Here is a 22,651-nt window from a genome sequence, read left to right as displayed (position 1 = left end):
CATTTGGCTCTGTGCTTCCCGCACTTAACATGGCGCCTGCTGTGACAAATGCTTAATGGGTGAATAAGTGGGTCGACAGAGTATGAACACTTTCCGGGAACCCCGCGCTATTGGGACATAGCTGTTTTCTTCTTTTAGTTAGGTCACCTTGAAAAGGAAGCTTGGAAACGTGCAAAGAAATGGGGGGTGTGGACTTAATTAGAATTCTCCACCTCGTTATTACTGTTTAATTGCTATAATTACCTACAGGCTACTTGCCCCTCTAGTATTTGGCCTCTATTGAGGGATTTTGGAAGCATGCTTGAGATATTTTTCATTATTTTATGTACTTAAATATTGTTAAAATTTTAAAGGACTTTAATCTCAGTTGAATTAACATTCTAAAGCAATACAACACCTCAAAGTACCTCAGGAATAGAAATAAGAACACTTAATCACTTTTATAGTTCTCATATACCCTCTTCACTATAGCAACTGGAATTCTTAAAGGACGGTTCTTCATCTGCACAGCTTCTTTTAATCTGCAGATCATCCTCTTTCCTACGTCTCGGAAAACGTCTCATACCAAGACTGAGAAATATGGCCTTACCTGCGAAGTTCCTTTTGTCCAACTCACAGAAATAATTTGAATTGTCATTTATAAATATTTACTTGTGAAATAGTCCCTATTTTCAAAAACCTATTTATTCCTTTTAAACAGAGGACATGATTCTTGCTGTTCTCTTGCCCATTCTCTACCACTGTTGCTTAAAAATATTTGTTCATGTTCTCCTGTCTTCCTGTCTCTGCATTGACTAGGACGATATATGTACAGAGGTTACATATATTATCAGTAGTCTCTTGTCTTTACTATAATATATAGTTATGAAATATTTGTGCATTAAATATACTAGTCTGAATTAAACTAAGTCTAATATCTGAACTGCTTTTTCTTTTCCTTTCTCTGGGTTCCCTTTGATTAATTGCCTGATAATGTGAACGGTGAGTTCTTTTCAAATAGTCACTTGCGTATGTTATCATATGGAAAGAAATAACATTTTACTGCCTTGATTAAATATGCAGTCTTCATTTAATGGCATTTAAAAAATTTGGCTCTTTATTCTAAAAACCAAACCCCTGCCGTAGAGTCAATTCCGACTCATAGCGACCCTATATAGGACAGCGGAGAACTGCCTCATAGGGTTTGCAAGCCGTAAATCTTTACGGAAGCAGACTACCACATCTTTATCCCACAGAGTGGCTGGTGGGTTCGAACCACTGACCTTTTGATTAGCAGACGAGCGGTTAACCACTGTGCCACCAGGGCTCCTTTTTATTCTAAAAAGAAGACTCTGATTACTGTTACTTCTTTAAGGAATAAAAATTGCATGTTGCAAAGTAATTTTCTAGAAAGCTTTTTTTTTTTTTTTTAAAGCATCAAAATCTGTAAGATCAAAATAAATCTTTATGGTAACTAACATGCCCAAGTAAAATATATATTCATTAAAAATTATAATTAAGTCTCTCGTAAGAATTGGCATAAGCTTATTACTTTTATGATTTATATTTACATAAGTACTAAAATTGCCTGAAATATACAAACTGTAGTTTACATATAGTATTTATTTAGGAGCTGTAATTATAAATTTCTTTTTGCGTTAGACCTTTGTTACTATATTCAGTTTTAGTTTTAGCTAATTTATTTGGTATCAATTAAAATGATAGTTTCTATTATTAAAGTAATGTGACGTTTTCTCAGCATCTAAGTTCATTGCGCCCTCTCTTATCTCCCCTTCCCCTCCCCCGCCTCATCCTGAAGTCTAAACATTAAGATGTAGTTCATTTTTTTTTGTTTTTAACTAAGTCCACTTTAGTTTATGTCCTTTATACTAAGCGACTTTACACATTTACTGCTGTAGATGCCATTACTGGACGCAGCAGTGGTGCTGAGCTGGTACTTTATCTCTGTGCAGAGGAAGAGACCTAGTGGCTTCATGAGACATCTAAATGTGATGGTTAGATATTCAGAGTAGGAATGATTACGTCCTTTTTATTGCAGTAAAATCTTATAAACCTGATTTAAAGTTTTAGAATATCTGTTGAATAAAGCTAACAATATTGGGAATGAAGCCCTTGTTCGTTTCTCCCCCAACAGGGTGGAAAGTTAAAAGATGGAGCACGTTCTGTTACCAGGACAATCCAGAACAACTTCTTTGACAGCTCCAAGCAAGAGGCCATTGACATTTTGCTGCTGGGAAATACTCTAAATAGTGACCTAGCTGACAAAGCTCGAGCACTCCTAACCACTGGAAGTTTGCGTGGTGTGTACTTACTTTATGTTTTACTTGATTTGTGCTATTTATATTCCTTATAAAAGTTCACAAGGTAAATATAAACTTGTTTACATAAATAATTTTTAGATTTTATTTAAATAGTTTTGGAAAGGAATTTCTATGAAGGTAGTTTTTTTTAATTGCATTGTCCAGAGGAAGTTTGTCTCTTTTAAGATGTTTATACTGTCAGTGGTATTATTAAGCTGTAAACGGAAACTCAAGCATGTTTTCTTGGACAGATTATGGTTGAGAGGGGTAAATGGTTTAAGTAATACTAACTGCACACAAGTCCATGAAATACTCAGCTAGTGCTTTTAAAAGAGCATTCAGTGATCTAATTAGAAAATTAATGCCTTATTTAAAAACCTAGTACTTATATTATTTTTTTAATTGCCATCCAAAAGTTACTATAACCTGGTTTTACGCTTTAATTGAGATTATTTGAAAAAGCATTAAATCATATTAATAATTTAAAATATTGCTTATTAATGGACACTAACTGCTATTGCCAGTTTTACTATTTGTCATAAATATATAGCTTTCCAGATAGCTTTTTATCCTTCACCGTGCATTTTTCATTAAAATCAGAAGAATTTGAGCTTCTCATGTTGGTGAGCGCATGTGAATAGTATCATGGGAAAACTCAGTGTAGAACTTGATAAATTAGGCTTCCTTAGTTGTCCCCCCCTCCTTTTTTTTTTTCATTTTAACCTTCAGCCTCTAAACATTTTTTTTTTACTCTGTTCAGATGGTCCAAAACCAAACTTCTCAGTTTTCCCCTTTCAAGTAGGAGAAAGCTGTCCTTATATCAGTTAATGACTGCTGGGTAATTGTTCCATCAGATGGTTGTCATGGATTCTTTGACAATTCCTCATGGTGCTCTGGAGGCAGTTAATTACAGTCAGCTCCTCAGGGACATGTAGGTAGGCTAGGGGGACTGAGACCTACTAAAACTCTTTTTTAAAAAAAAATCTGATCTTAGCTACTACTTTCAACTTCAGGCTTTTTTCTTGGCTTCCAGCAGTAGAAACTTGACTAACAGGTGTTTTATCACCTGTGTCTACCTTGATGTGGAGGCATTGAACCCATTGTGAGTCGATTCTGACTCATAGTGACCCTACAGGACAGAGTAGACCTGCCCCCATAGGGTTTCCAAGGCTGTAATCTTTACGGACGCAGACTGCCACATCTTTTCTCCCACGGAGCAGCTGGCGGGTTCGAACTGCTGACCTTTCAGTTAGCAGGCGAGTGCTTAACCACTGCACCACCACGGCTCCTGGAGGCATTAATAAGCAACCACTGAAAGTGAGCAGCTGAAGGAAGGCAAGGGACCTGAGGAACCCCCAAACTTGGTAATTTGTTACTCTAGATCCTTGAACATTTTATTGTGTGTAAAATATGCCTTAAAGAATAGTCAGTGCTGCTGTAACACTTGTTCTGAAAATGAGAATTTCTTCCAACATGACTGATATATTAGGAAACAATTTGAGCATAATGCAAGTTTTGGGCTAGCTTATGTGTGATTTCCCTGGCCGAAAACACTGGGTGAATGCAGAGAACTGCACCCTGCAGAACTGAGTTGGGTAGAAATACACAAAACACACGCACACACGCGCACACACACACACTACCACTCTTCATCACGTGTGTTAGGAGCCGGGTCCTGCACATCTGTTGTCACAACTTTCTGTCCAGTTTCCGTGAGCCCTTCTGCTGTCATGCACAAGCTGCAGCCCTTCTGAAACCCGTGTGTGTCCACCCGCAGGCTTCAGGTCTGCCTCACGATAAGCCATTTAACACGCATAAAACGGTGCTGCTGTCTTTTATGAGGTCCCCGTCTCAGGGTGTGTCACCGTCAATGTTTTTGAGTATTGTGCCCAGCCCCATTTTGCCCACGAGCCCTGTGGCTGTGAGACTTTGCACAGTTTTGCATAGTGCAGTGTTTTTTTGAAACACACACATCTTGTTATAGCAGAACTGATTGCGCTTGGCAGCTGGTGAGTCCCAGAAAAAATCCTAAAAAGTATAAATTAGAGCTGTGTCTTCCATATCTTCCAGCCCCCTAGGTTTTCCATACTCACCTTCTCTCTCATTCACACAGATATGTGCATGTGGTAGTGCGCGTGCGTGTCAGCACGAGTACACACACAGACACGCACACACACACACACAGACACGCGCACACACACACACAGACGCACACACGCACACAGACACATGTACACACACACAGACACGCACAGACACACACAGACACAGACACGCGCGCACACACACAGACGCGCATACACAGACATGCACACACACAGACACACAGACACACACACACACAGACACGTGTACACACACAGACACGCACAGACGCGCACACACACAGACGCGCATACACAGACACGCACACACACAGACACACAGACACGCACACACACAGACGCACAGACACGCACACACAGACGCGCACACACACACACAGATGTGCGCACACAGACACACACACAGACACACAGACACAGACACGCACACACACACAGACACGTGTACACACACAGACGCACAGACACACACAGACGCGCATACATAGACACGCACACACACAGACACACAGACACGCACACACACACACACACAGACATGCACACACAGACGCACAGACACGCACACACAGACGCGCACACACACACACAGATGTGCGCACACAGACACACACACAGACACAGACACGCACACACACACAGACACACACACAGACACACACAGACACACACACACGAGCAGCCTGAAGAGCAAGCCTAGAAGTCACATTTGACCTTCTGACTGTGAAACTGAGGTAGACTTATCAGAATGGGTAGACATAACTGAGTCACTGTAGGATCTTTCCCTCCATGCGGGAGGTTTACATCAGTTACTGTTACTGGTTTTTAATTTTTGTATTTTGTAGCCATCAGAGAAAATGAAGTCATCAAATTGACTCAAATCAGTGAGGCCGTCTTAGCAGGTTTTGTGACGACACGCAGATTCTGACCGTAACCTGTGCTCTTACTAACGCCTCTTTGTTTTCTTCTCCACGCATCCGTAGTCTCTGAACAGACCTTACAGTCAGGTACGGTACAGAAAATCAATCTACAGATAAAAGCGACTCTGTATTTTTCTGAAGTTGGTATTGTAAACAAATAAAGCGCATGTAAATGGAAACTTTCTGATTTCACACTCAGATTCTACAGGATATAATGGATGTCTAGTTTCAATCTGAGAAAAAAAAATTAAGTTTGAAAAACTAAGTACTTCCTTTCGTTTAGGAGGAAATAGGCAGCTATTTCTGCCTTTCTGTAGCAAGTGCTTAATTCCAGTTAAAAATAACTCACCTAGTTTTAATTTCATTTTTATAGTTTATTGAACAAACATTAGTATTATACTTTACTCTTAATAGGCTAATGAACAAAATCCAGATGTGACTATTTTGGATTAATTTCAGATACCATCTGTCAAATATTCCAGCACTTACTGTTTCTGCTTTCTTCCAGTCTCACATTACTTAGTTGGCTAGCCAAAGTTATTTCAGAATAAGAAGAAAGACAAAAGTATTTAGTCTTGGCTCTGGCACTAATTAGCTGTGCAGTTGTGACCTGATCATTTAACGTCTTTGGGCTTCGTTATCCTTATTTGTCAAATGGGAATGATGCTGTCTTACCTGCTTCACAGGGTTCTTGTGAGGGCACAGTGGAAGTGCAGGGGGCTGGCTCAGATGGGAATGTGCGTTCCCAAAGCAGGGTAGGCTGTTTCTCCGCTGTGTGCCAGCCCTAGAATTCCAGTCGTTCTTGTGAGAGAATGAGAGTGAAGTAGGCAGATAAACAGACGAACCAGTTGCCACCGAGTCGGTTCCAGCTTACGGAGCCTGTGTGTGCACAGGAGGACTGCTCCACAGGGTCTTCCAGACCGTGACCTTTTGGAAGCAGATCACCAGGCCTGTCTTCCGAGGCACCTCTGGGTGGGTTCTAACCACCAACCTTTCGGTTAGTAGTCCAGTGCTTAACCATTTGTGCCCTGCGGGGATTCCTTGAAGTAGGCAATAACATCATAGTATGGTGATGAAAACAGTTTTGAACCTTTTGAAAGGTGTTCAGGAAATGAATCTGTTTTTAATGAGATTGGGCTACTCCCAAGAGTGCAAGGGGGTTGTGGCAGCAGCACTCAGGGATGCCTGTCCTCCATAGAGGTGAGCTGGGGAGGGGATGGTGCTGGGGAAGGGATGGTGCTGGGGAAGGGATGGCGCTCGGGAGGGGACAGTGCTGGGGAAGGGATGGTGCTGGGGAGGGGATGACGCTGGGGAGGGGACCGTGCTCAGAAACAACGTGTCTTGTGCCTCCCACACTGCCTCTAGGAGTAAGTTTCAACTTATCAGGTAATGCAGCCTCATGACATTTTCTTATTTCAGGAAGCACCTGCCATTTTACATTGGGAGTCTCCTTTATGCACAGATTCTGTGAATTGTATTCACATTTGGATGAAAATACTGGTTGAAATTAGGAAAAAACGGCATGGTTGAAAAATTATTTATGGTCTGTTGAAGGAACACAGGCTTCTTTAATGTGAATTAGCGCGTCTACAGTTGACAAACGGGAGTGATGTCAGTATAATGCAGAAGTCTGGCCGGTTCTTTAGGATTTTTCAGCATGTTAATATGAACTGTTCAGGGTTTCTACACAAGTGAAGAGAAAGGAAACCTTAATATTATGAAGAATTTAAGAAAAGTAGAAATACTGCAGAAAAATCTTCCTTTAGTGCAAGAAATGGTTTTAAGACCCACCATGATTTCCGCGATGTTTAGTTCCTGAGGAAGGGCAAGTGTAGATGAAGATGCTGAGAATTGTTCACATACTTCTTCCCATGCTTAAAAGAAATGCTTGATGAAGGCTTCTGTGGATTGTGTTTTTGATTTTGGCGAGCCTGGTTTCTGTTGAATCTGCTGTCTGCTAGAACCTACATCTCCAAGGGAGCATGAGCTCTAGTGTGTGTGCCTGCAGAAAATTGGGCGGACTGTGAATTTAGGGGAAAGGCTAATGGATATTTAAGCAGGTGTGTCTTTTTATTAGGATTGTTACTGTTCTTGTTAGCGCTCTGCTTACAAAGTTCCATAGGTTTCAAATGGTCCACCCAACGTTTTTTTCCCTGTAAGCTGTGTTTTCAGCGGTGTGGTGTTCCACAGAATGTTAGACTTTTCAGGAATGGTGTAGCTGTACTTCACGAATGAGGATTCACGTTTGCGGGCCCCAGTTTCATGGCAGCAATTTCCTGGCTTCTCTAAATCAGAACACAGAAGTAGAGGCAAGTAGGTGTGGTACCTCTGTGTAATACAGATCTGTGGAAAAGGCAGGTAGGTGTGGTACCTCTGTGTAATACAGATCTGTGGAAAAGGCAGGTAGGTGTGGTACCTGTGTGTAAGACAGATCCGTGGAGAAAGCAGGTAGGTGTGGAACCTGCGTGTAAGACAGATCCATGGAAAAAGCAGGTAGGTGTGGAACCTGCGTGTAAGACAGATCCATGGAAAAAGCAGGTAGGTGTGGTACCTGTGTGTAAGACAGATCTGTGGAAAAGGCAGGTAGATGTGGTACCTGCGTGTAAGACAGTCTGTAGAATACTTTGTATCAGTTACTGCACGTGCACACATTTGTTCATCCTACAAGAATTGTCTGCCTGGTATATTGAGGAGTCACTTCATCTACATGAGACCTGACCACATGCCTTTAAGTTTTACAAGACTACTGTACTTTGGTTTCATTAAATAATAAATAATGTCACAGTAGGAGCATTTGGGAAATCCTGGTGGTGTAGTGGTTAAGAGCTACAGCTGCTAACCAGAAGGTCAGCAGTTCGAATCCACCAGCTGCTCCTTGGAAACCCTATGGGGCAGCTCTGCTCTGTCCTTTAGGGTCGCTAGGAGTCAGAATTGACAACAGCAACGGGTTTGGTTTGTTGGGTTTTTTTTGGTTTGTTGGTTTTTTTAATTTGTTTTGTTGGTTTTTAAGATCATATGGGTGAAAGGTGAAAATCATTTTGATTTCCTTTTCTTCTGTGCAGTTAACTGCCAGTTAAGTGTGAATTTCTGTTTTTAGATGGAGGTCCTATTAAAATTCTGTCCACTTTGAGCACTGGGAATTTGGCTTAACCAAAATGAAGTGTGGTGTGGAGGGAAAGATGTTAGTCAACGAACACACGAGAGAGATTCAAAATGTATTCAACAGTCATTCATTTAATGCTTATTTATTGAGCACTTACTGCATACCAGGCACTCTTCTAGTCATTTCTGCCCTCGTGGAGCTTCCATTCTGGTGAGGGGAGAAGAGAGTTACAGGAGAAATGGGTAAAATACATAGTTTGTAAATGGCGCTAAGTGCCCTAGAGAAAAATAAAGCAAATGGGGGCATGGGAGGTGAGGGGTGGAGTGCAGCTTTAAATACGGTGGCCGGGGAAGGTCTCACTGGAAAGTAAAGTCCTGAAGAAGGTGGAGAAGAGTGTCCAGCTGTGGGAACAGCCAGTGCAAAGGCCTTGGGGTGGGAACATGCCTGGCGGCTTTTTGGAATAGCAGGGAGACCAGTGGCTGAGCAGTGAGTGAGCAGGCGAGGGCAGTAGATGAGGGAAAAAGGCGAGCAAATTGTACAGGGCTTTGTAGGCCATTGCTGAGGATGCTGGCTTCTACTCTGAGCAAGATGGGGCACACTTTGTAGTGGCTTCATTTTCAGACATCCAGTTAGCTTCCATAATTTATATTTTTGTCAGAGAACCATTAGTTCATCAAACCTCTTGACAACAGCTTGAATTTTAAATGCACACGTTCTTAAATGTTTTTGTTTAGGAGAAATAAAATTTGTATGTTTTTACCAGCCTCCTAATGAAAGTTGTATGAAAGCCAATTGCTGTATTCCTAAAAATGTACATTTTTTAGATTTTATACATTATAAAATAATGCACCATTGCACTGAAACCAGACTGTTTATTCTGCATGTTTTATGTTGCCGCAGTAATTTTGTAATAGCTTTTTTTACTTTGCCTGTTGTGTTCATTGTGGTCCGTTTTCTTTATTTTGATCGTGTTGGTAAATTCCATCGTGCTGGGCTCCGTGTTCAGGGCTGATTGTCAGTTTGTGCCTGTGCACGTATCTCAGCTTGTTTGCCGTATGCTGGTAATCGTATTTTCTGGACTTCATTTCTCAGTCATGAACATCCATTTCCATAAGTGGTTTAATCAGCTGAAATTCCGTTGTGTTTTGTTTTTGAATAGCATCTTCTAAAGTACTGAAGAGCATGTGTGAGAATTTCTACAAGTATTCGAAGCCCAAGAAAATCCGAGTGTGCGTCGGGACCTGGAACGTGAATGGAGGGAAGCAGTTTCGCAGCATAGCCTTCAGGAATCAGACGCTCACTGACTGGCTGCTGGACGCGCCCAGGCTCGCGGGCATCCAGGAATTCCAAGGTTGGCGTCTGATCAGACGGATGTGCTTACTCAGCTCTGACTGTGCTTTATTGATCTGGAAAACAAGCATAGTGGTCTACAATGGGCACTAATTTATAAAAGAATCTTGGGTTTATAAAGTTGAAGCCCAGCATTTTTATGGGTCAAATCTGTTAAAATCTTGCCTCTGTTTTTTATTTTCAGACCTTTATTTTCTACTTCATGAAAAGCATAATGGTAAAATAAAAACTCTTTTTCGTTGATAGGTGAGTCTCAGGAAATGGGTCCACACGTATTTTAAAAAAAGAAAAAAAAGCTCTGTTTTTATTCTTTTAAATTGACACAAACCAAGTTTATTTTCTAATCGACAATTTGCGTTTCATTTTTCAAACCCAGTGTGCCCAGTTTTTAAAACCTAGTCCTCTTTTGAGTTACTAAGATAATAATCAGGGTGGGTCATGAGCGGTCTTCCAAGACGTGTTGTGGTACTTGCTGGCACCTTATAACTTTAACAGTCCTGGCTTATCCATGTAAAGATTTGGTTGTCACTCTCTTTGGGCATTCTGCCACCAAGCTATTAATGGCCAGAACCAAATATTAAGTGAAGGATGATTTTATTAAGAGTTTGACAAGAACCATGAATTTGAAGCCTTCCTCTTTTGTTAAGTCAACTTTAGTTTCTTTTAAAAATAGCATACAGTTACCAAATATTATATATGAAGGTGGTATGTATAAGAAAAGGAGCCCTGGTGGCACGGTGGTTAAAGCCTTTGACTGCTAACCAAGAGGTCAGCGGTTCGAAACCACCAGTGGCTCCTTGAGAGAAAGCTGTGGCAGTCTGCTTCTGTAGAAACTTACAGGCTTGGAAGCCCTATGGGGTTACTATGAGTCAGAATCGATTCAAAGGCAGTGGGTTTGGTTTGTTTTATGTACAGGAAATAGTTTGAGATACAGATTTTCCTTTTTCAGTTATCTTTAATCAGTCACATCTTAAATTGAGCTTATCCTCAAACTTTTATTGAAATGTCTCCTCTTTCACTTACATTGAGCTTCACTCGAAGTTATAGTCATGGTAATAATAATAAAGTAGTAGCTGATACCACAATTCTAAGTAGTTTACGTGTGTGTCTTTAATTCTTAAAACAGACCTGTTATGTAGACACTTCTATTATTCCAGTTTTACAGACGATGGAACCGATACACAGAAAAGGGGGTCACCTGCCCAAGGTCATGCTAGTCCTGGCAAAGCCGGGGTTGGAACTCAGGCCGTCTGGCTTCAGAGTCTGTGCTGCATTGTATCGTGTGTGAAGCTGGGCTAGGGGCTTAGCTTCTCTGAAGCCTCAGTTCCTATCTGTAAAGTAGAGGCAAAAATAATGTCTCAAAGGGCATTTGATCATTAAATGAGATGATGCCTGCATGGACCTTGCACACAGTAACCCGAACCCAAAACCAAACCCATTGCCGTTGGGTGGATTCTGACTCATAGTGACCCTATAGGACACAGTAGAACTGCCCCATGGGTTTCCAGGGAGCGACTAGTAGATTCAAACTGCTGACCTTTTGGTTAGCAGCCATAGCTTTAACCATTGCACCACCAGGGCTCACCCCTGAGGTGATCAGGCCTGAAGGGCTCAGGCTCTTGCCGGGTCAGGTCCGGCAACTTCTTGCTGCTTCCGAACCATCTCTCCCTCCCCCTGCCACTCAGTCCAGTTCCTCAACTCTGCCTTTGATGTTCAGGGCTCCCAGATTGCCACATATAATCGAATCACTTGTTTTTTCGGGTCTTTGTTGTAAGAGGTCTACCGGAAGCATCTGACTACTCTGCCATCTTGGCCCCGCCTCCGAGATACAGGTTTTAAACTTGGATCTCTTCTACTGTTTTCCTGGATTCCCTCTACCCAGGAAGTAGCAAAAAGATCAAGCCTGTGGTTTTCAAATTTAAATGTGAAAAATCTCTCCCAGTTGTTCCCTCTAATTTGAGATGGTTTTTCAGCCACTGTATTCTCCAATTTTGATTCACTCCAGCTCAGCTGTCCTTGGTGCACACTTCAGCAAGATTTCTTTCAAGATGATTTCTGGTGGGACTTACAGATCTTCAAGAAGAATGATCTTGAAGTAGTGTAGCAAATATAAGACATCTGGATAGAAATTTAAAGTAGTTTTGTCCCACTCATGGGTCTTTACCTTTAATTTAGATTTGATTGAACTTCAGTGAATTTTTACGGGATCTGGTATTGATCTTTTTTGCATTAAGAGGGTTGCCATTTGGCTAAGTCTCTATTAAAAAAAGTCTTTCTTGGATGTTAATTATAGATAAAAGAAGTAAGCCAACTGATATATTTGCAATTGGTTTTGAAGAAATGGTGGAGTTGAATGCTGGAAACATTGTGAATGCAAGGTAAGCCAGCCAGGTAACACACGGGAAAAATTTCCAGTTGAGGGATGGACAGCAGTTAACTAAGGAGTTGTTAGAAAGATAGATTGAGGTAATGTATGTACATAAAGGTGCCTTGTAAACTGTAAAACAGCAATTCTCAAACTTTTTGGTCTCAGGACCCCTTTACACACTCTTTAATCTCAAAGATATTTTTAAATGTGGTTATATCTCTCAATAGCTGTTGTAGTAGAGATTAAAACAGACATTTTTAAGACATTTAATTCATTTTAAAATAATGATAATAAGCCCATTCCATGTTAACATAAATAACATTTTTGTAAAATAAGTGTATTTCTACAACAGAAAAAATACAGTGAGAAGGGCGACATTGCTTTGTAGTTTTGCGTATCTCTAAGGCAACTGAATTCTTATTTGTACTTTGGTGTCAGTCTCTCAACAACATGTTGTTTTAGTTGAAGCATGTGAAGAAAATCACATAGCTACGTAATTGGAAAAGGGAGGGTTTCAATAGACTTGAGATAATTTCTTCTTTAATGCTACATCAAGACTCAACAAGTAGTTTTTTAAAGATTAGTTGTAATGTGGAATCAGGGACTATCAATGAACTTTTTATACTCTGTTATATGAAGTTCATTTGTCTACCTTTTACCGCTGTGTGATTTTATAACTTCATGTATTGGTGATTGGAAAAATACTGGTTCGCTGAGTTACCTAGATATTCCAGATTTTGATACATTTTATTATGCAATATCAAAACACTGTATTCATTAACATAGTCACCGATCTCATCAGAAAATTCTTTTAAGTACTGAGAAGCTGTCAAGTTCACAGTGGCAGATACATATTTCCCAGAATTCTAATTTTTGCTTGATAACTCAAGTTTTATCATTGTAAAGAAATACTGCCAATTGTTTTCCTTGAAGCGGTATCCTTAGTTGAGAGAATGTTTGCCAGATTCCCAAGTCTGAGTAACCATGGTTTGTTACGTCATTAGCTCTTCAAGTAAAATTGTCTTCCATGAAAAAAGCGGGGTTCAGCTCACAACTCAAATGGTCACGTTTTACAGTGACACAGCCATTGTGCTCAGTCTGCAGCAGAGGTGCTTTTGCTTTTTTTTCCCCATTCATCAAACAGTTTTAAAAAGGTGTGATTCGGATTGAGATTTGATAAAGTTAATAATGTTACTGCTTCATCAAGGGCATTCGTAGTGAAATCACCATTTTGTTACTGTAAGTGCCTGGCGGTGAGGACTGACAGCCAGTGTCGGGGTCGTGCTAAGGCGTCAGCACTTCTGCCCGTTGTTGCTTTTGCATCGTCGGTGAACACGTCAGTGAGCACACTGGAAAGGCGAGCAGTGCCTTACTATTAGTGTGGGAACAGTTCGGGCCTCGTGGGTTTCGGGAACCCCAGAGGGATGTCTCCAGACCACACTTTGAGAATGCCTACTCTGACACCGTATTACAAATACAGTTTATTGGACTGAAACTTAAAAGCTTGAGTGTTGTATTTTAACATAAAATATGCTTTTGCTTTTAAGTTTGAGCAGTTGCCCATGTTTTACGACATTTTAAAGATTTTCAGAATCAAATTATGGGCCAAAATAGTGTGGTATAGTCATCAGTTTTGCAAATTACAGTTTTTTTCTTAGCTGAAGTGAATAACAATTATATTAGGGAAGTAGAAAAAAATCTTGACTTTATTCATTTTGTTATTTTAAATATTTTCCTGAAAATATCTATTCAGGTCTTACAATAGAACATAATTTTAGGGTTCCTACTACCAAACAAAATGTTCAATTATTTGTCTAAATGGAGTTTAATCAGATTATTCTTTAATAAAGTGGTGATTATCCATTCTTTTATTTAACCAATATCTACTAAGCAGTTGCTCTAGGTGGGGCAAATACATCAGTGAATAAAGCATGCAAAACTCCTTGCCTTCATGGGCTTTGTATTCTAGTGGGAAGAGACAGTAAACAATACTGTAACAAGTAAATCATACAGTGTGTTAGAAGAGGAAAAGTGCAGTAGAAAACAGGTAGAGGTAAAGGGGATCATCTGTGTGGAGGTGGAAAGGTGTTCGCAGTTTTAAATGGAATAGTCAGGATGGGTTCATTGAGGAGAGACCTGAAGGAAGGGAAGAAAGTTGTCATTCTCAGTTCTGAATCAGAGTCAAAGCAGTAGGATTATGGCAAGTAGGTAGTGAGTGTGTGTTCCGACTGTGTATTTTGGATGTGGTGTGGTATAGTGTTAGGTTATGTAGATGTGAGGTCATAATCTGGCTTTGCCACTTACCGGTTGCATGACCTTGAGCAATGAGAATACTCTCAACCATAAACTAGGAATTAGAATAATCTGCAAGTGGTTGTTAGAGTCAAACATGTTAGAATAACATGTAGATCTGCCTAACCTGCAATTAGTGTTCATTGAGTATTAATTCTTTTCCATCCACTCATTTCAATTTGATTTGATATATAAAATTCTTTGAGTTCATAGAGATCTGAAAAATTTTTTTTGGTTTCCATTTGAAGATTCTTGGATACAAACTGCTTTTAAAACTCATAGATTAAAAATCAAGCATTTATCCTGCCTTTCTTACACGAACTGTATTTCAAAGTAATTGAATAGTTGTTAAGAGAAAGTTCTTTATAGAATTGCAGCTTATTATAAATGCCAGTGGAATGATGAAATTACAAAAGTAACATTTTGTAAAAACCCGAGTGAAATAATAGGTCATCTAGGCAATGATCATCAACAGATGCTAAGACCTTGGCTGGAAGGTTAATAGGTAACTTTACAAAAGAGTGGGTCAGACTGCGACCCCCTGAGCATCCCCGAGACAGTGCACCTCCTGTTGTGATGCAGCAGGAAAGACATAGCATCACATTGGAGGGGTTTTTGTCCCCACCCGTCAAAAGAAAAATTGAACTTGTTTCTTAATCAGACCTCTACATCAGACTCGCAGTTTATAGGAAATGTGAGGGGTAGAGGGACCAGTTAAGACACCATGAGGACACGATCAGCCAATCCAGACTGTTGACCATTCTATAAGGCAGATGTCAGTGTCTTTAAAAGAGGAGGTAGACATTGAGAGACAACTAAAGATTAAAAGAGATTCAAGAGATAGAGTAGGTGCACTGTGTAGGCCTTGTTTGGACCTTGTTTTAAAGAAACCAACTGCAAGAAGATATCAGTGGGGAAATTTGAATATGAACTGAGTGTTAGATGATGCTAAGGAAGTGTTAATATTAAAGTACGATAATGACATTGGGATTATATAAAAATGTCTATTGTGTTAGAGATGCATACTGATGTCCGTACAGGTGACGTGACATGTGCCTTAGATTTGCTTTAAAATACTCCAGGTTTACCAAAAAAAAAAGGAAGGATGAAAAAAAAAAACATTGGCAAAATGTTGATAATTGTTGAAGCTGAGTGATGGGTGTGTGGTGGTTTGCTACAATAAGTGTTTAAAAAGACATTGATGTAATTCAGAAAAATAAGTAAGTTTCTGTTTTCGTTGTCAAAGAGTCATAGATTGGACTTTGAAGTATGGTGTTCCTTTGGCCAAGTTTTGGGTTTTCCTTTTAAAGGGAAACAGAACAAAACACCAGCCGACAGGTAAATATTTCACGGTTGGTGTGGCTTCCGCGACTGTTAGTAGTCTTATGAAATGTAGGCATATAAACATACAATTGGCAATTGTCTTATAAAATAGGCTATTGTCAATCTCTTTTAAGAGATTCCCTTTTTAATATTTTATGGTAGCACAACTAATCAGAAGCTCTGGGCGGTGGAACTTCAGAAGACAATCTCCAGAGACAACAAGTATGTGCTGCTGGCTTCTGAGCAGCTGGTGGGCGTCTGCCTCTTTGTTTTTATCAGACCACAGCATGCTCCTTTTATCAGGTCAGTGAACAGAGCACTCTCTGAAGGCTACCTTCTGCCGTGGGAAAGGGAACCAGAAAAGGCCTAGAATGTTTGCTGCTTCAGAGAAACCCTTAGGCATCATTCTTGTTTTAAACTGTACTTCGAATTAAAGAGTCATTAATAACTGCAGTGTCCTATTTCACAGCACTGCTCTCCCGTGTAGTTGTATGATCATATGATACACGTTCCTCATTTCTGGTGGGCGTGGAACTATTGACGTTTCAGATCTTTGATTTAGGCTTCTTTGTTTTGAAGGGATGTTGCAGTTGACACTGTGAAGACTGGGATGGGAGGTGCTACTGGGAATAAGGGAGCTGTTGCCATCCGGATGCTGTTCCACACCACAAGCCTCTGCTTCGTCTGCAGCCACTTTGCTGCAGGCCAGTCACAAGTCAAAGAGAGAAACGAAGATTTTGTAGAGATAGCGCGGAAACTGAGTTTCCCCATGGTAAGCTCCTGCTGCTTGTTCTTGAAAATGAAGCTTTGAAACACATTTTAATTTACTTACCCGAATTCTGTATCAGTGTTTTTGAAAATTTAAGGTAATTCCTAGACACATCAGCACCATTCACCTTAATGGATACTTGATGTGTTGATACTATTAGGTCATAGGAGGGAGGGAAGCATATCTGAGGGAAAAATGGTTTTGGATTTAAAATTCCCTCTCATTGCTTCCAGGGAAGGATGCTGTTTTCCCATGATTATGTATTTTGGTGTGGTGATTTCAACTATCGAATTGATCTCCCTAACGAAGAAGTTAAAGAGCTTATAAAACAACAAAATTGGGATTCTCTTATAGCAGGAGATCAACTAATCAATCAGAAAAATGCTGGACAGGTATATACATACTTGCATTGAGGAGGGGGTACTATCTTAGAGGGTTTTTAGTAATGAAACATGCTTTTCTTAGTCATGGGTGTGTGTGTGTGTTTAAAGTCTCTTTACTTTTAATAAATATATATGTTATATATATTATGTTATATATATTTATTAAAGCGTAAATATATATGTTATATATATTTATTAAGAGTAAAGAAACGTATATATGTGTGTATATATATATATGTAACTTCACAGGTAAAGAATTACCATTCCTTAAAAAAAAAAAAAGAAAACCCATGATTCCTAAGAGAAAAAATATATCGTGTCTCTGTAAGATTCACTTTCAAGTAGTAGAGGATACACATTTTTGTTGTATTTTTTTTTGATAATAGTGAGTTCAGGATCTTAGTCTTCAAGGCTACTGTTTTTTGACTTTCAGATCTTATACTGATCTGTTTGTTTTTCTTCTCTTGTTTCTCATATCATTTACCATTTTGAAACTTACTGCTTAAAACATAACTGCAAAATTTTGGAATTTTTTTTGTAAGTAGAGGGGCTTAGAGGCCACTTGGTATGGTGTCTGGTGGTCCTGTTACTTGAATTCCCACCTTTGGGCACCGCGTACCCTTTGTAAGCCTCGGTTCTTCACTGGAGAATGAGCCATCAGGCAAGATGATTTCCAGAAGCCCACACAGCTCTAAAATGTCCGGTGTAGCTCAGAGGTCTGGTGGGATTCCCTTCTTTGTGTTTTCATAGTTCGTTTAATTGAAGGGCAAACAAGTGGTGTGAAAATGGCCGTGTCTTGGCTATTTTTTTCTTGAGCTTTGCTCCGTTCAGTTGGAAGTGTCCATCAGATAAGTACAAATTTCAGTGTGAGATTATCCAGCCTCACTTTTCATGAACGCCTGCCTGAATGAAAACGGAACTTTTCACTTTTCACCTTTCAGGATAACTTACTTTGTATATGTTTATTTTAGATTTTTAGAGGATTTTTAGAGGGGAAAGTAACTTTTGCTCCGACATATAAGTATGATTTGTTTTCCGATGACTACGACACCAGTGAAAAGTGCCGAACGCCAGCCTGGACGGACCGCGTCCTTTGGAGAAGAAGGAAGTGGCCTTTTGATAGATCAGGTTGGGAAGTGAAATGGACTTCTTCATTTAAATGATTTATGCAGAGTTCATGAGGGAGAAGGGAGGGATATGAATATTAAATGAGAACAGCAGAGCTTTTTTTTTTTCAACAAAAGTTATCCAGAATAGAATAAACAAAATTTAAGTATAATAGCAATATGTTTAAGTATTCTCAGACCTGCTTATAATAATTTCATTCACTTTCAGTCCATTTGCTTTTTAGTGACATAATTTCATATAAAGAGAAGCAAGGAAACATTTTTTGTGAAGTTTTCACTGCTAATTAAGGTTTTTAACTTGAATAATTAAAGTGACTTGCAGGTATTTTGAACTGCCTCTTGTCTGTCGAAGTATTTATGAAACATCTTTGGTCAGAGGCCTTTAAGTAATCTCAGAAGTAAAGTCACATTCTTAAATTAATTTTTATTAAGTAAAGCATAAAATGGTAACTACTAAAAAAAAGCCTTTCTGACTTAACGGTGTCTTGCCCACTTGCCTAGTACCAAGCGTGTCAGGTATTCTAGCCTCAGACAACTAAAGCTAGTGAAAAATAGGAAGCAGCTCCTGCTCCACGTGATGTGTCGAGTTCACGCAGCATCTCTTGTGCTTTGTCTTATCTGACTGCAGCTGAAGATTTAGATCTTCTAAATGCTAGTTTTCAGGATGAAAGTAAAATCCTCTACACCTGGACCCCCGGCACACTGCTGCACTACGGAAGGGCCGAGCTGAAGACTTCTGACCATAGGTCTCAACAGTTTCTGTGTTTCTAATGGTGCTTGAAATTTGTTTGAAGAACGTCCGTTCTCAAACATTTCTAATACATCTGTCTTTTTCTATGTCTTCAGGCCTGTCGTTGCCCTGATTGATATAGATATATTTGAAGTTGAAGCTGAAGAAAGGCAAAACATTTATAAGGAAGTGATTTCAGTTCAGGGTCCACCAGATGGCACAGTACTGGTCTCAATCAAAAGTTCTTTACCAGAAAATAATTTTTTTGATGATGCTTTGATTGATGAGCTTCTGCAGCAGTTTGCAAATTATGGTGACGTTATACTCATAAGGTGAGGAAAGTATTTATTATCCTGTATTATTTATAAATGATAGTTTCTATGTTAGAGATAACCTCAGTGTTTGAATAGTATATGAGTATTTGTGTTTTCAAACTAAAGAAAAGTCATACCATAGATAGGTAATTCAAAGAACACAAAGGTTTTGAAACCAACTCAGAGTTAAACAGTGAAATGTGATATGAACATTTGAGGACAGAAATAGGTGCAAATTTAGGTATGATCTTTCAAGATTCCTGTACTCGTCTCATGTACTTCAGATGTGTTATCAGGAGGGACCGGTCCCTGGAGAAGAACATCATGCTTGGTAAGGTAGAGGGTCCGCCAAAAAGAGGAAGACCTGCAGTGAGATGGATTGACACAGTGGCTGCAACAATGGGCTCAAGCATAACAACGATTGGGAGGATGGCGAAGGACAGGGCAGCATTTCGTTCTGTTGTACGTAGGATTGCTATGAGTCGGAACCGACTCCACAGCACCTAACAACAGCAGGAGCAGTGTACAAAATAGCACATAAAAAACAAAGCCGTATAGCAAAACGCAGCCCTGACTGCCATTCTGTTTTTTTAAAGAAAGACAGACCAAAGTGGGGCGACTTTATCCCCCCTAAGTTCAAGACATTTGAGATTTTTGGTGATTTCAAGTCTGTTTTATTTCCAGCCAGTTGAGAAGCGGCGCTGCCACAATAGTAGTCAGGGGTCATCTCCGCCCGGCTTGGTTTCCCTCATTAACTTAACCGTCTGCCTTTGCAGAGCCAGGCACCTCTTTCCTTTTTTAAAATATGTTCTCTTCCAGGTGTACAGCGATTTTGAGAGATTGAATGACATATATGTATCTGAATTTCATAGGGAAGAGGTACTATTAAATTTCTGTGCTGTTTATTTGCTTATTTGAGTATGTTTTATAGATTTTGGTGGGCAAATCTCTGTACTAGGTGCTATGGAAGAGCAGAGAAAACACGGCCCAAGACTTGGTTTCTGCTTGTAATCTAGTTGGGAAGATCAGCCCATGTATAATGGCTTCCCAAGATCCTAAACAGCATTAGTCCTCAGAATTGAGATGGTGTAGTTTCAGTAGAGCTGAGAATTGTGCCTTAAGAAATCTGGAATTCTTTCACAGAGTAAATTAGCAAATAGAGAAGAAATCCTATTTAGACTTCCCTCAGATCTTTTCACAAAGATCTACTCCAAAGCCTTAAAACAAAGCAAAAAAATTTTCCAAAATCTTAAAACTCTAGCAAGTACGTAGTGAAATCTCCAAGTCTACAGATAACAGTAAGCTTTGCCAAGTATGGAAGTGCAGCACCCCAAGAACATCATGTGAATTATGTGAGTGGGCTGCAGAGTAGCAGAGTCAGTGTCATTATGAGAAAATGTAAGAGCGCTGAGCTAGAAACGATGCAGACTGTACCTAAAGGGTGCGGGCTCTGATACAGGAAGAGCACCTGCTGGTCTTTACACCCCAGGCTCTAGAGAACTTGGTGTGCAGCTGGGGCCAGAGCTCCCCAGAGTGCCTGTTGTCATTAGGAAATGTACTGGTAACAGAACGAGGGATTATTTTAACCTCATAAAACATCATATCCACACCGTAATATTCTAGTTATTGCACCTTAAGACAACCATGTTGGCAAAGAAAAAGCAGACAGTTAAACTAAACAAGGAGAAGACTGCCCGGAGCAATGAGACTAAACTGATTACTACTTTGTAGTCAAGAAAAGGAGCCCTGGTGGTGCAGCGGTTAAGTGCTCTGCTGCTAACCAAAAGGTCCACAGTTTGAATCCGTCAGCCGCTCCTGGGGAGAAAGATGTGGGCAGTCTGCTTCCGTGATAATCACAGCCTTGGAAATCCTATGGGGCAGTTCTGCTTCGTCCTACGGGGTCACTATGAGTTGGAATTGACTCAGCGGCAGTGGGTTTTAGTCTAGAATAAGACAGCTGTTACGGATTGACTGAAATCTGTAAACTGTTTCTACTGAAATAAGAGCTTCCCTGGAAATGTGAATAGGAGAAAGTTAGATACATGTAGATCCGGATATTAGTTGGGGTGGGGGAAGTGTGCCCTGGAAGCTTTTACCCTAGTGAGTAAGAACAGGCAGAAGATAAAGCTTCCAAAATGGCCTACAGAAATTCATGGATGTTAGGCGCATAGGCGGGGCAGTGGTGGTTCAGTGGTAGCTTTCTCGCCTTCCTTGTCGGAGACCTGGGTTTGATTCCCGATCAGCTCATTCATGCACAGCCACCACTGTCTGTCAGTGAAGGCAACTTAATAATTTATAGCAAAGAAATTAAAGTTACTCACCTGCGTCATGTTTGAGTGACTAGAAACCTGTTCCAGGCTTTTGATTTCAATCAGTTAAAGTACTTGTGCACACTTTTATTTATTTTTTTGCCTTTTCTTCTCACTATCTAGAATCTTTACTTTTGAATCCTACTCTAAGTGTGTATGTGTGTGTATGTGTATGTGTTTTCCCCTCTCTTATCTTTGAAGAATCTTTGAAGAGTTGTGAACTTGATTTGTACAGTTAGGGGTAGTTTGACTCATAAAATTGTTATGAGTGACAAAAAAAAAAAAAGACCAGATTTCCTGGCCTAGAGGATACTGGAGAAACCCCGAGAGTGTGACCCCCAGACACCCTGTTAGCTCAGTGGTGAAGTCATTCCCGAGGTTCACCGTTCAGCCGGGTAGTGGACAGCCCCATAAGACCAAATGGGACTAATGAGGCACAGCAGTCCAGGGACAAGGGCCAGAAGGCAGGAGGGGACAGGAAAGCTGGTGATAGGGAACCCAAGGTTGAGTAAGGACAGTGTTGATGTGATGTGAGGTTGTTAACCATTGTCATAGGGCAACATGTGTACTAACTGTTTAATGAGAAACTATTTTGTTCTGTAAGCCTTCATCTAAAGTGAGAATAGCAGCACAATTGAAGAGCGTAGTCGATGTCACTGAACTGTGCACGTAGAAATTTTTGAAATGGTGTATCTTTGGCTGTGTATATTTTCACCAAAAAAAAAAAGGTTGAGAAGGGAGAGGGTTGACATGTTGTGGGGTTGTTAACTAAGTCATAAAACAATATGTGTACTACTGTTTCATGAGAAACTATTTGCTCTGTAAACCTTCAGCTGAAGTACAATAAAAATAAAAATAAAAAAAATGGTTGTGAGTGAGACTGATGATGTTAGACATTGTTTTGTTCTTTTTTGTATAATAACCTGATTGTTTAGCAGTGACTGTCCTCTTCTGAACTTGTTCTAATCTCCCTTGCATTTTTTCCTTTTGGGAGTTTCTTCTTTCAAAATTATCACCTTAGGATCATAGCGAAGGCCATTGAAGTTCCAAGAGACTAAATGGCTTGTCACTGATCAAAGTCAAGGACCATACCTGGCACCCTGGGGTCGGTTTTCACTGACATCTCCCTGTCCTTCTCCGTCAAAAGGAGTTTCCTTCAGGGAAGTCGCTGCAGCAGCGATACGGCGTCGGATTTACGGGGAGTCGCTGCAGCAGCGATACGGCGTCGGGTTTACGGGGAGTCGCTGCAGCAGCGATA

General features: G+C 40.2%; 1 protein-coding gene across 1 annotated transcript in view; it reads left to right on the top strand.

Annotated features, from left to right (window-relative positions):
• The window catches only part of SYNJ1 (synaptojanin 1), a 79,968-nt gene that overhangs the window by 42,080 nt on the left and 15,237 nt on the right, over positions 1-22,651 (top strand). The window contains exons 10-18 of the mRNA XM_023741303.1: positions 2,135-2,300; positions 9,588-9,779; positions 12,072-12,156; positions 15,924-16,064; positions 16,341-16,533; positions 16,764-16,922; positions 17,885-18,041; positions 18,669-18,786; positions 18,887-19,102. Coding sequence (XP_023597071.1) covers positions 2,135-2,300; positions 9,588-9,779; positions 12,072-12,156; positions 15,924-16,064; positions 16,341-16,533; positions 16,764-16,922; positions 17,885-18,041; positions 18,669-18,786; positions 18,887-19,102 — 1,427 coding nt within the window. The remainder of the gene's footprint in view (positions 1-2,134; positions 2,301-9,587; positions 9,780-12,071; positions 12,157-15,923; positions 16,065-16,340; positions 16,534-16,763; positions 16,923-17,884; positions 18,042-18,668; positions 18,787-18,886; positions 19,103-22,651) is intronic.

This window comes from Trichechus manatus, unplaced genomic scaffold, assembly GCF_000243295.1.
Source record: "Trichechus manatus latirostris isolate Lorelei unplaced genomic scaffold, TriManLat1.0 scaffold00177, whole genome shotgun sequence".
NCBI classification, from domain to species: Eukaryota; Metazoa; Chordata; class Mammalia; order Sirenia; family Trichechidae; genus Trichechus; species Trichechus manatus.
The sequence above is the reverse complement of the archived record's forward strand: the minus strand, read 5'-3'. Positions and strand labels throughout refer to the sequence as shown.